A 14,421-nucleotide genomic window follows, 5' to 3' on the forward strand; every position below is an offset into this window, starting at 1 on the left:
TTTCCCCACAGTAATTACTTAATGACAAGGAGTTATTAATTGTAAATAAACGTCATTATCCTGCTATTTGAAATAATTAAAGTTAATCTATCATCCTGGGATATTTAAAGGCATCGGGGCAATGAGGAAAACTTTATCTGCGGAGGCTGTTTGTAACCGGTAATTGGTCTGCAGAAATGAGCGCCTATTCATTTTATTTTATCCCCATATTTTATATTTTATCCCCATTGGTCTTTGCGAGAAGCTTGATCTTATTTTATACAGGTTTAGGCTTTGGTTTCGGAGAGAGAGATCTTTCCTGGTCTGTGGATGGGGTGAAATGGGTTTACATTCAGATTTGATTATCTGAGAGATCTATTTGTATTTAATTGCATGTAGATTAGAGGTATATGTATACATATTTCGTGTGTGTGTGTGTGTGTGTGTGTGTGTGTGTGTGTGTGTGTGTGTGTGTGTGTGTGTGTGTGTGTGTGTGTGTGTGTGTGTTTGTGTGTGTGTGTGTGTGTGTGTGTGTGTGTGTGTGTGTGTGTGTGTGTGTGTGTGTGTGTGTGTGTGTGTGTGTGTGTGTGTGTGTGTGTGTGCGTGCTTGCATGAAAGTGTATATTTGTCTGTGCATAGCTATCTATAAGGGTATATACTTATTTTTTTATTTTTTATTATTCTATTGCTCACTGTATATTTTTTCCTTTTCTGCCCTTATTGCTGCAGAGCGCCAACAATCATCGGCTATCTACCCTTTGAAGTGTTAGGGACTTCAGGCTATGATTACTACCATGTGGAAGACCTAGAGAAGGTGGCGTCATGTCATGAGCAATGTGAGTAGATAAAAGCCTCCAGCAGGCCGGGTTTCTGGTATAGGTATTTTGTGCAGAACGTTTTTTTTTTTTTTTTTCCCCCCTCTTCATTTCGTTTTCTTCATCTTCGTTTACTCTTAGTTTTTCTTCTTCTTTATATATATATATATATATTTTTTTTTTTTTTTTTTTTTTTGTCTTTATTTTTATCTGAATTTTTATCTTTATCTTCACCTTCTCTTCTCTTCATCATCTTTTTTTTCTTCATCTTTCTTGTTTTACTTCTTTTGTTTGTGTTCTTCTTTTTCTTTTGTTCTTCTGCACATTCTTATATGTTTTGTATTACTCATGTTCTGTTTTCCTTACGTGTGTTTTAATTCTCAGGTAATTTGAATATATTTGTAGTTTGTATTTCGTGTGTAATTTGTACTCTTTGTGCATTTTGTATTCCTCATGTGTTTTGTACTCGTGAAATTTGTATTCCTCACCTCCTGCTTCTTCATTTCTTCTGGTATATTACGTGTATATCAATTATTTTCTGTTTTCCATGTGTTTTGTTTCCTTTATTCATTTTGTTTTTTATGTAATTTGTATTCCTTGTGTATTATTGTATTCTCAAGTTTTTTTATTTTTTGTGCTTTGCATCCTTTGTGTGTTTTATATTCAAGTAAGGTATTTTGAATTCGTTCTAAGAGGTCTCATGTTTGTTGTCCTCTTGTGTTTTATAAACCACTCCTATTTTCATATTCCATCTTGCTCTCATACATCTTAAAAACTCAACACATACAATTGCAGTGATGAAGACGGGCAAGGGGACGTCGTGTTACTATCGGTTTCTGACAAAGGGACAGCAGTGGATTTGGCTACAGACACAGTATTACATAACATATCACCAGTGGAATTCAAAGCCCGAGTTTATTGTCTGCACGAACACAGTTGTAAGGTGGGTCAAAGGATAGGTATTATTGGTATTCTTCTGCTTTTTCTTCTCTTTTTCTTCTTGTTAATATTATAAGTGCTATTGTGATTATTATTATAATGAACAGACGAGACCACATGCAACCTTGCACTCCTTTCCTCTCACAGTTATAGCGATGTCAAGGCTGAGTTGATTAAAGAGGAGACATCTAAGAGAAGTCCTTCTGAGCTGGAGATCCACCCTGCAGAGGACAGCGGAGGGCTGGCCACCGCTGGGCCCTCTGGTGCGGGGCCCTCAGGAGTAGGGATAGTGGTGGGGGGAGCTGCTGCTGCTACTCCCACCGCTGTTACAGTTTCTGGTCTTCAGGAGCAGCAGCAGAGTTTATCCGAGGATGAAGCTAGTCTACAACCGGCTACGACCCCGCAGCCAGGGCCCTCACACTTGCACCCTCAGAATCTGCAGCATCAGCCGCAACATGTACTTCCTTCACAGCAGCAGCAACAACAAAACATCCAGCAACAAGCTCTTCCTTCACAGCAGCAACAGCAGCAACAAACCCTCCAACAGCAACAACAGTCACAGCAGCAGCAGCAGCAACAACAGCAGCAACAGCAGCAGCAACAACAGCAGCAACAACAACAACAACAACAACAACAACAACAACAACAACAACAACAGCAGCAGCAGCAGCAGCAGCAGCAGCAGCAGCAGCAGCAGCAGCAGCAACAGCAACAGCAGCAGCAACAACAACAACAACAACAACAACAACAACAACAACAACAACAACAACAACAACAACAACAACAACAACAACAACAACAACAACAGCAACAACAGCAGCAACAACAACAACAACAACAACAACAACAACAACAACAACAACAACAACAACAACAACAGCAACAACAGCAGCAACAACAACAACAACAACAAGTCCAGCATCGCATAACCATCCAAACTCAAGCCGTGCCCTTGCAGCGGCCCCCGCAGTCACCCCTTCCCTCGGCGTCCCAAGCGCCTCTCCCACAGCAAATAGTTCCCCTACAGCAGGAGGGTACTGTTGTAAGACTTCAAGAGGCAGGGAGCATCGCACAACCCATGGGACCTGCTTCACCAGGCAGCCAGAACTCTTCATACACACCAACGCAGATACAACAGCAGCATCTGCCTGCAAGAGGGGAACCCCCACCCTGGCCTGCGAAAACTAGATCAGGTTTGTTACACTTTTAAACTTACTTTACAAATTTCTAAATATATATCTATATTTTACTTGCTTATCCATTTTCTTCCATTTTCCCCTCATTGTTGACATGCTCTTTTGCCCATTGTTTTTTTAATTTGAGCTGACTGATATGATCTACTAATTGCTTCTATTTTAGAGCATGACTCACCTCTACGTATATTAATTATTTAGACTGTTATTGTTTTGGCTGTTGTTATTATTTCTATTATTATTTCAGTTATTATTTCAGAATGCATCCTAATTTTGTTTTGGAAAATGTAGTGGCTGCATGTACTGTAGAGTATTTAAATATTTATGTATACAGGAATATATTTTGTTTATTATATTTGCAGTTATTTAGGCTCCTAGGGAAGGATAGACTACTTTATAGATTTGGCTTCTCTGTTATGTAGATAGTAATCAAAAGGGGAATGTAGATAGTTCTCTCTCTCTCTCTCTCTCTCTCTCTCTCTCTCTCTCTCTCTCTCTCTCTCTCTCTCTCTCTCTCTCTCTCTCTCTCTCTCTCTCTCTCTCTCTTCTCTCTCTTTCACACACACATACTCACTCACTCACTCACTCACTCACTCACTCACTCACTCACTCACTCACTCACTCACTCACTCACTCACTCTTATTCTGAATTTTCTCCCTGTCTCCCTCTCCCCTTCCCCACCTTTCATTCCCTATCTCACCCACCATCTCTTCCCTCACTGTCTCACACCTCTCTCCTCCCTCTCCCTCTCTTTCTCTTTCTCCTCCTTATCCTTTCCCCTTTCCCCTTCCCCTCTCCTCCTCCTTCTCTTTTTCATTAGCTCGTTCTTTGGGTTACGTGAAAACACGTTAAAGGTAATCAAACACTTCTTTAGCTTTTCATTAGTTGAAGTGCACGTGTAAGTGTTGATGAACCATATCTGTTGTAGCTTTAATGAATGAAGGCCTGACCTTGTGCCTTTTATCCATGGAGAAGTTCTGATAGGTATCTGTACAGGAGTAGAAAGGGACTTGAAACGAAATGGGAATTGGAATGGGAAGTGGTTGGAAAACACTCGTTTAGAAAAGACCAGAGTACTTGATTTTAAGGAAAAAAGTGATAGTTGTTGGTGTAGGAATAGATATAGAAAATAATTTAGGGAATCAAGTAAAATAGGGATGAAGGATAACCACAGCCGCAACGAGAGTCGCTACAGCTACAGGTGAACATTACAGTAATGCAACAAATGCTTTCCAGTTTCGGGGAACGGAGGACTAGAGACAAATCAACCCATGAAGATTAAGAGTACGTCTAAGAACTGGGCTCATTATAGCAGATCAAGTTTAAGAAAAGGTAAACAAGGCCGTCAATACGCCCACTATTTCTGAAAATATTGTGGTTATTATTATCACTGTATTATTCGCACCAGATGTATTGGACAGTTTGTAAATACTCGAGGGATTTATTATCAACTGTTTTTTATTTTTTATCCAAGGTAAAAATGGGATATAAAAGATGCATAGAATTGTTTTTACTAATATATGGATCCATTTAACATAATATCAATCCAGTGCCTTTTTCATGTGGTCTATATTTGTCACTGGTATATTGAGCTTACAGAAAGACACCTTTCTGTGGTGAAATGTGCTTTGTAAAATTGTTTTGCATTAATCCAATAGGAACAGAACTAGTTATAAAAGATTATGTATAGACCAGACTGATCAGGTTTGTAGTTATGTGTGACGTTGACAGAACCAACAAAAGGGCAGGAATTATGGGTCTCAGCTCATGTAGTTAGAGATGTCTTAAAGAAAAGGAGTTGCTTCAGAAGAAATTCAGAATATATATATATTTTTTTCCCTGTTCTTCAGTTCTTCAGATCTTGTTTTGACGTGGGTCTTTGCCATAATAACAAAGTCGTTTACTTAGCTTATGGATATTATAATGCAGTAGACAATGAAGGGATGTTATTGAATAATTTAATACTTTTATAGTCTCTATTTTTCTCTTGTTCTTGAAGCTCTAGTAAACTATATGTTGTTCTTACTCAAAATACTTATTTCATTTTTCACTAAGTAAAGCACTTGTACCTAATACTTGTAGGTGTTACTGAAAGCATGTACACATTATGAGAAAGTGAATTTGTGCATGTAGATATTGCATTTAAATGAATGTATATAGTAGTATAGGCTAAATGTGAAATGCTCAGGGGTATATCCAAGGTTATTATTATTATAAATGTTAAGGCATATTGTAATCATTATGGCATCATCATCATTATTGTTATTGTTATTATTTTCCATTTATGATGATGATTATTGTTGTTGTTGTTGTTGTCATTATCATTATGTTATCTTATCATCATTATCAGTTTATGGTGGAAACCTTTTTACCAGGATAATGTACAGTGATTTTGAGTTCTGAGTCCTGGCTTTTTTTCAGTCATGATCTTTTCTTTTGTTTTGTAGTTGATTACATGATTCTCTGTCAGAGGCCTGCCAACCATTCGACATGCCATCCACCTGAAATGTTTTGCTGAAGATAATTTTCTGGTCCCTCCACAGATTCTAGTCAATATAGTGGTGAAGGAGGGTCAAGTAGTAAAAGAGCAAGGATACAACAAACGTTACAACAACAGCAACAGCAACAGCAGAAACAACAACAACAGCAACAACAACAACAACAGCAACAGCAACAACAACAGCAGCAGCAACAGCAACAACAGCAGCAAGAACAGCAGTCGATGATAGAGGAGTTAGCACCTTCTCCATGCTCAGACATATCAGGCACTTCCCATACCTCAAGGGTGTCACATGGCTCCATGCAGCAGGTACATCATTTTAGATGCTGATCATAAGAAAATCATGTAATTAACCAAGAAGAAAATCATGTCATAACATAACTCAAGTTAATAATTTATCTCTCCCTGTATAAAGCAGATGAAATTACAACAGCCTCAGTAAAACAGTTTGTGATATGTATGTGCAAGTATATATGAATAGTTAGCTTCATGATCAATGTTCAAATTACAGGAAACCAACTTACATTTTGCATCGAAGTCCAACAATAAGGAAAGGTACTACCGCAAGATAGAGCTGCCTCCTGAATTGTCGCGGTCACTGTCTTCCTCGCGCCTTTCGGGCTCCTACGAAGAGGAGAAAAAGGAAGACCAGTTCATGCAGATGATGGTTGCATCTCCCACCGGCAGTGCCAGTTCTCACAACTCAGGTGAGTGACTGAGAATGTAATATTTTGTGGCATTAAATGATTGTGAGAGAAGGAGTGAGAGAAGACTAAGAGCAAAAGTGAGAGTCAAAGTATGAATAACATTTAGAATACGAGTGAGAGTGAAGGTTTTGAAAGAGGCTGAGGAAGAGAGAGAGAGAGAGAGAGAGAGAGAGAGAGAGAGAGAGAGAGAGAGAGAGAGAGAGAGAGAGAGAGAGAGAGAGAGAGAGAGAGAGAGAGAGAGAGAGAGAGAGAGAGAAAAGGAGAACAAAAGGTAAATAGGAGAAAATGTTTAAGGGAAGGGGGCAGAGGGATGAAGAAGAAGAGAAACAGGAGGTGAGGATGTGTGAAGGGGAGGGAGAAAATTAGAATATGAAGAACTGGCCTTGTGAAAATTATGGTTGAGTAAAGTGTCCTGCATAGTGTTTTACTTTTATTAACCCATAGAGCCAAGATGGCATGACAAACATGCCATGTCCTCTTTGATTTGAGTTTGTTAATTGTGTTTATACATAGATGGCTCCTTGAGTGCTTAGTCACTGAGGTCAGTTGCTAGTCCTAACTACATCACCTGTTTACTCATTTCCTTGATTTTTTTTTTTTTTTTAGATGTAGTATTCTAATAATAAATAATCATAATGTCAGTGACGGTAATAACAGTATTAATATCAGTAGCAATAAAAAAAAAAAAAAAAAAAAATCCTAAAAATTCAAGAATGGGCAAAATCAGGTTAGGTCACATAGGGCCTATTAATTGGCCCTATGTATGAGTATGTATGAGGAAAAAATGCATAGGACAGTACATGTATTCAAGGCCATTAGATTAGTATTTTTTTTTCTCTCCATTAAAAACTGTTTTTAGATATTTATATATTTGTTAAAAACAATTATTTATCACTCTAAGGTAGTTCCCAACATATGATTGGTAACCTTTCTCTCACTCTGTTGTTGCAATAACATTAGGGTCAACTTCAGGAGTGCGAGGGGGCAGAGGGTCCACAAGCAGCATTATGGGGGCAGGATCAGCCTCAAGTAGTCGGCAGCCGTTACAGCAACAGCAACAGCAACAGCAGCAGCAGCAGCAACAGCAACCACAACAGCCTCAGCAGCAGCAAGGTATGTTCATCATGGTTAGGTCCCAAGTTTTCGTGTTTTTTGGTGCTGCAGATCATGGAAATCTTAGGCACCATTTCCTTCATCTCCAGCAACAACACAGCTTTAGAAATACGGAAACGTTTCTAAATTACTCAAATTCTGTTTTTCTAGGTGGAGGTTACAGCAACATAGATCTGCAGTACCTGAGTAATAGTGGTGTAACCCAAAATCCAGCAACGCCGGCAGTCAGTGGAACTGCAACTCAGGTAGTCCAGGTGGCGACTGTGCCCTTCTCTCCCGTCATTCCCATTAACCCCATGGTAACCAACCTCTCCGTCCAGCTGCCTTCTGCATCAACCACTGAGGTTAGTTGATATGCTAAGTTGCATTTGACAATCATGTTTGATGTTGTGTGGGTTATCATTATCATCATCACTGTTATTATTGTATCATTATTATTGTTGATGTTAGTGTTATTATTATAAAGGGCTGCTAATAGTTTTCAGGTGGTGAATTTTCACTTCTAGAAACATAGGTTTTTGGTTAAATCTGCATGTGTTCAAGGTTCTTATGAAGATTAATCTTTTAGCATTTATCCATGGAGGTTAAGGATATATGAAAGTAGTATCAATCTATTGTTGTTGGGTACAGGCACTGTTTATTAATATTGTTTTGTGAATTTTGTTTGCACATAGGTCACCTAGGAGGCAGTTCATAGGTCTGATATCACTTGTGAATATCAAATCCCTTTTTATTAATATTATTATTATTATTATTATTATTATTATCGTTATTATTATTATTATTATTATTATTATTATTATTATTATTATTATTATTGTTATTAGGTTATTATTTGGTAACTAGGCACTTCTAGAACCATCTCTATGTAACTAATAAACAAAACCAATAAACATAAACCTGCCTTTTGCAGTTTCAGCAGATTAATAGAATTTCTATGTATATTGGAAATGATTTTGCATCAAGTCTTCAACCATATTGTATAGACAACTTTTTTTTAGTACTTTCTCACGAGGAACTTCTTGCTTATGGATATTTTGATGGTAATAGTAATTGTAAGTACTAAATAGTAAATGGCTTTCTTAATCAATTATTATGATGATTGTGTATCACTACACTTAATTTTTAAATTTGCAATGTCGATCAGTAGCTTTGTAAGTATTCCCTGAAGAGTCCTTTCTAGTTGATGTCATTTAACATGTATGTAATATTGAGTAAAATAGTTTGCACTATTCTAAACTAGTTTTGGAAGAAAGCTTAGACAATTCTTTTAAAATTAATTATGCCTCTGCCCATGTGGAATGGGGTCCTACTTCTTTTCAAAAATATTATCTTGCATTTGTGTTTTGTTTTTGTTTTGCTTGTGTTTTTGGTCAGTCATCATGGCATTTTGGAGAATAGTTTTTTGAACAAGTGTTAACCAGACCATTTTATGATATTGAATGGACTGAGAAAATGCAAAATATTATTTGGTCAATGACTGGGATGACCCTTAACCCTTTTTATGTTTGGTTCTGCAGGGTCTTCGCCAGTCATTGATATTAAGTCCTGATCAGAGACAACTCCAGGAACAGCTCCGAAGAAAACATGCGGAGCTTCAGCAACAGATTTTGAGACAGCAAGAGGAACTGCGGCAAGTTAATGATCAACTCATAATGGCACAATATGGCATGAGCTTACAAAATATATATAAGGTGAGTTAGGCTCTTGTTTGTTACTATGTGAGAGAGGAATATTTATATATCGATAGGTTGTTCTTGCATGGGAGGTGTTTCCTTGTTAATGAATTAAGTTTTTTAATAGAATATGTTTAGGAATACTACAGACTCTTATCAATGGATAAATTTCTAGTTTATTTTAAGCCCTACGATCCGGATGTCATGACTATTACACCATGAAAATATTTGGCTTGAGAGGAAAATTTGCCTTTAGGCTGGAGTGATGCAAATTTGCTGTCGTTAGCTTTGTGCTTTTACATTATTTCCATCAATAAATGAGTATGTACTGTCCAGGGAGGTTGTAATTTCCATGCTTAGGATCCTATTCCTGGCCACCATGAGCAGTGGTGGAGGTTATATTACAAAAAAAAAAGAATATTATGAAAAAGAAAAGAAAAGAAAATGTTACTTAATGCTATTAGACTTGAGTTATCAACTACCTCGAGACATGATATGGAGTCTGTGCAAGGAAATCAGTCTGTCACCATCAGGGTAAAGTATATCAAATGACAGATATGGAGATTGGAAAAGGGCAAAAAAGTTAAAATCACTAATGCAGAAAAAAGAGAAAATATTGCAAAGCTGAGGCATAGAGACTTGTCACACAAGTGTTTGAGTGTGCCCGGCCTACAATCCGTGCACCCATCAAAATGGCTGATCAAGTAAACCTAATGCCTGCATTTTGTGCCAAGTGATGGCAGTAGTATCTAGATCCAGTGGGTTAAAAATGTAAGACACGTAGTCATGTGTTGAGCATAGTCTGAATATTGCAATGATAAGGCCATTCAAGACCCAAGGTGGAATTGCCAAAATTTGTTATTTGAGTTGATTTTTCACTTGTGGTTTTCATTTGGTTTAATTTAGATATTTGAAGAAAGTCTTCTGAAGGATATAGGTTGTTTAAATTGGTTCCTTGTCAGTAGTAAATTGTATAAAATTTTAAATTGATATCTATACATTTTAGACATGCACACTAGTTATATATATAATTAATTTCCATTTGTTTGTAAATGCCTTTGTATATGTGAGCCAAAATATGAAACGTAAACCTTTCACCTGCTAAACATTTGTTCATTTTTAAACAGGGTGGAGTGCAGTATACCCCTGCGAACTCAGTGGGCAACAATGGAAGTTTCCAGAGCAGTGTGGCCGTGGGCTCAGGCGTGGGCAGTGTGATAGGCATGGGGACAGGTAGTCTTCCAGTGTCCACGGCACTGCATCCTGGTGGCACTGTAACTCTGGCGACAGGCACTTTAGCGGGGACTTTAGCCACCCAGTCATTTGTAACCATGAGTACGCCCTCCTCTTTACAATCACCTACAAATACTGTTTCCACAATTAACCCTGCACAAGTATGTATTTATTGTTTGTATTATTACTTATATGTAAAATATATGGATAATATTTTATGTTGAGAATTAGAAAAGAAAATTGATGTAGATCATATTGAAAAAAAAAAATACATATATATATATATATATATATATATATATATATATATATATATATATATATATATATATATATATATATATTCTTTTCAACGGAAGCACCCAAAACAAAATATAAACAATTAAGAAACATCTACTAATGTAAGTACCTTGGCTTCCAGGTGAGTGTGCAGGGCATTGGTACAGGGATGGCGGTGCCCTACCAGTTGTCCCAACAACAGGCTCAAATGCTGTTTGCTCAACCTGGTGGTACTGGCCAGCCTCACCAACAATCACCACAGCACCAACCCAAGAAGTGAAAACACGGTGATTTTTGCTCACCGCCTGACTCGCAGCAGCGCCAGTCCCGAGAGGCAGAGGCTAAGGCTCTCCTGCCGGGTGTTGTGATGTCTGCACCTCACTTCTCTGTCCTTCTGCCACTTAGTGACACCAGCCTGAAGACGAGGGGATCAAGGCCTGCCACAGCCCTGAGTCAACACTGGCTGCCAAAGGGCTTCCTGCTCCCGGCGACTCGTCTCTTCCCCCGTTCACACGCGATCTACCAAAGAGTGCATGAATGGTTGCCCTTGTTAGGAAGGAGAAGAGAGGAAAGAAAAGCCAGAAACATTTGCCTAATAAGCCTAAATTCTGAATACGTGGAAGCCCTGAAATGCTTCCTCTAGCCAGTCAGACAGAAATAGGGACATTTTTCAATTCAGTCAGTTACAATTGTGAATTTAATCTTTGAGAAGTGGTCTCCATTGAAACTCTTTGACAATCATTATGAATTCAATTTTGTGTTGTTTTGATATATGGTATTATAATCTAGGTAACTATCACAAGCTTTAAGGAGAGAGAGAATAGGGATGATAATTATGTGAAGTATTTATGATATTTCTCCTGAAAGTTTGTAATAGGAAATAACCTGACTAAAACTATTCATATCAAAGCAAAAAATCCTTAAGAGTAAGAATCTTTTCTTATTGATCAGTTCTTCCTTTTTTACTTCAAGTATTTCACATGTTTCTTAGAATGAATTAGTAGCTGAAGTATCCTTACAAATTTCTAATTTTCTGTAAAAAAAAGAATTACCCCTTTCTTTATTGATACATTGAAAAGTACCTGCTAGTGTATTATCTCATGTAAATATACATATTTATTATTGAGATAGAAGTAATATATACATGATATATGTAACTGATTTTCATGTCTTCATGTCTTTTTCTCTTTTGTACATGTTATTTCCTGCCTTCTACTGTAACTGACTGATTGACTGATGTATTTAATGAGGGATGCCTCCTTTTTCTCTTTATATACACAGTAGTGAAAAAAGGATATATGTATAGTAAATGGATGGACTATTATCATCATAGACCTTGAAAAATTTATGAACTATGATCTCAACATCTGGATTAAAAAAAAAAAAAAAGTCGTACAAGGCACAGTGACTGAACCAGACATCATGGTGTTCTGAATCTACAACATTGGCTTTGAAGTTCCAGAAGCAACGACAATCGCCAGGGTCCGTTCATAGACGCGCGTGTGATACAAGGGGAATGGGGGGGGTGTTTGTCATGGAGGGACTGGAGTCTCATGGGAAGTGTGTTCCCTTGTGCCACATTACTTGCTCAGTTTTATAATCACAATCAAAACTCATGAAACTTAGCCAAATAAGGATGCAAAAACAATCTTAGTGCTGAGCTTACCTATTGATAGTATAACTGTGTATCCTTAATAACATGCAAATTGTAAATACAGAAGAGGACGAATTTATGTACAAGTGTAAAGATAATTATATATATATATTTTTGTCATGCCTTATAAGGTATTGTTTTGAGATGTGATAGATGTATTATGACTATTGGTATATATGATATAGGAGCAGTTGGAAAAAACGCTGCCAATTTTTACGAACATAGTATCTATGTTCGTGCGCCAGCCAGGAAGTTATATTGGCTAGAGCAGTATATGAACACATGGACAATAGAAATTATTTATTTGATAAGAGGGTACGCAGCTTATCGTATGTGAGTTTCAAAGAGAGAAATATTGTACAAGGCTATAGATTCTGTCCCACCCTCTCACATCCAACAGGAAAATGAAAATAAAATGGACCTTATTCTTTCTGTCTTGTGTGTGCAGCTATGAGTTTCTTTTATTTAATCTTTATTTGTTATTATTATTATTATTGAGAGAAGAAAATATTTGGTTTATACTTTCTATCCATAGGGACAGTAACATTTGACTAAGTTATGATCATTGTTATGTTTTAGTTGTTGTTGGCAATTTTATGAGTTTGATGTAGCTGCTTATCTTATTATTTTTTCTATTATTATTATTGCCTATTATTATAACTACTGTTTTAACTATTGATACCATTATCACCACCATCATCATTTCTATTATTGTATTTTTATTCTTATCATCATCATCATCATCATCATCATCATCATCATCATCATCATCATCATCATCATCATCATCATCATCATCATCATCATCATCATCATCACCACCACCACCACCACCACCACCACCATCACCATCATTCTCACCATCCTTATTGTCATTATTATTATTATGTTGATGATTCATCATTATAGTCAGCAGATCATTATCATAATTATCATTAAACTTTTAATCAACATCATCATTATCATAATTATAGTCATCATCATCATCATCATCATCATCATCATCATCATCATCATCATCATCATCATCATCATCATCATCATCATCATCATCATCATCATCATCATCATCATCATCTTAGGGGATATAAATTTACTGAAACATAGATGACGTTTGTGCAATGGAAAATTGAGACATTTGATTGACATTAATCCCATTCAGTATAAGAGTAAACAAAACCAGCTGCAGTAACTATAGCATAATGTTAATAGGAAAAATGATGAGATTAGTATTTTTATTATTAGTATTGGTGGTGTTATTATCATTCTTATTATCATATCATTATTGTAATTGTAATTATTGTTATTGATTTTATCTGTGATTATTATTATTATTGCCATCTTTATTTTTTTAAATATGTTTGTTATTATTTATTATATTCCATCGTTCTCATTTCTTATCATTATTGTGATAGTTCTGCTATAGACTTTCCCCAGAAATGTAATATCTCATACTCAAATACACAGCCAAGGACACAGGCAACTATCCATCTCTCATAAGTGAAGCAAATTTACAAATTTCAGCCCTTTAAAATTGGGTAGATGTTTACTTAGAAATTTTAGAGGGATTGGCAAGCAAGGAAATCATGTATGGTGACTTAATAGTTGTTTTTGTTTTTTTTTTGTTTTTTTATTTTGTTTGTTTGTTTAATAGTCATTGATTTCGTTGTATGTTTGTTAGTTGGTTAACTTTATACGGGTTCTTGGATTTCATGTAGATTTTATTTGATTTAATTTTTTTCCGTAAATGTTTTACGACATCTTATTTTCCATTTTTACTCTCTTTCCATTCCTTATTGTTTTTTTCTTACTTGCGTCTTTTTTCGCATTCTTTAGTCTTTTTTCTTTCTTTCTTCAGTTCTTGTTCATGCATATTTTCCTTTTTTTTCTTTTCTTATTTTCTTAAAAAACTTTCTGGAATGTGTCACTTTTCTGTTGAAAGTTTCCTAAGTCAGAATGCAGCTAACTTTGTATTTTATTTTTGTAAGTCAGTCAGTCAGGGGGAATATTGTATTTTTTACTTAATGGTAATTCAGGAAGGAAACTGAATTAGGCAAAAGATGCTGAAAAAACAATTTGGATGGAATTTGTGTCTTATTGTGACTTGATCATGGTTCAGTTTGGTCCTTTCGTGTAGGTATAACGCGTTCAGGAATTTTGCTCTGGAGGTGAAAATGTTCACAGATACTCAAACAGAGTAATCCTTTGGATAAGTATTTTTCATTTGTAAGTTTGTTTTTCTAGGGCTTGTCAAATGTTTTATGTATGCACACACACACACACACACACGCACACACACATGCACACACACAACACACACACACACACACAC

General features: G+C 36.5%; 1 protein-coding gene across 1 annotated transcript in view; it reads left to right on the plus strand.

Annotated features, from left to right (window-relative positions):
• LOC125034043 (circadian locomoter output cycles protein kaput-like) overlaps window positions 1-12,822 on the plus strand; it is a 24,320-nt gene extending 11,498 nt beyond the window's left edge. The window contains exons 9-19 of the mRNA XM_047625684.1: window positions 709-815; window positions 1,590-1,737; window positions 1,881-2,926; window positions 4,164-4,259; window positions 5,471-5,736; window positions 5,939-6,134; window positions 7,095-7,247; window positions 7,398-7,591; window positions 8,768-8,941; window positions 10,051-10,317; window positions 10,578-12,822. Of these exons, the coding sequence (XP_047481640.1) occupies window positions 709-815; window positions 1,590-1,737; window positions 1,881-2,926; window positions 4,164-4,259; window positions 5,471-5,736; window positions 5,939-6,134; window positions 7,095-7,247; window positions 7,398-7,591; window positions 8,768-8,941; window positions 10,051-10,317; window positions 10,578-10,715 (2,785 nt within the window). The 3' untranslated portion in view covers window positions 10,716-12,822. The remainder of the gene's footprint in view (window positions 1-708; window positions 816-1,589; window positions 1,738-1,880; window positions 2,927-4,163; window positions 4,260-5,470; window positions 5,737-5,938; window positions 6,135-7,094; window positions 7,248-7,397; window positions 7,592-8,767; window positions 8,942-10,050; window positions 10,318-10,577) is intronic.
• The last annotated feature ends 1,599 nt before the right edge of the window (window positions 12,823-14,421 follow it).

Source organism: Penaeus chinensis, chromosome 17, assembly GCF_019202785.1.
Source record: "Penaeus chinensis breed Huanghai No. 1 chromosome 17, ASM1920278v2, whole genome shotgun sequence".
Lineage (NCBI taxonomy): Eukaryota > Metazoa > Arthropoda > Malacostraca > Decapoda > Penaeidae > Penaeus > Penaeus chinensis.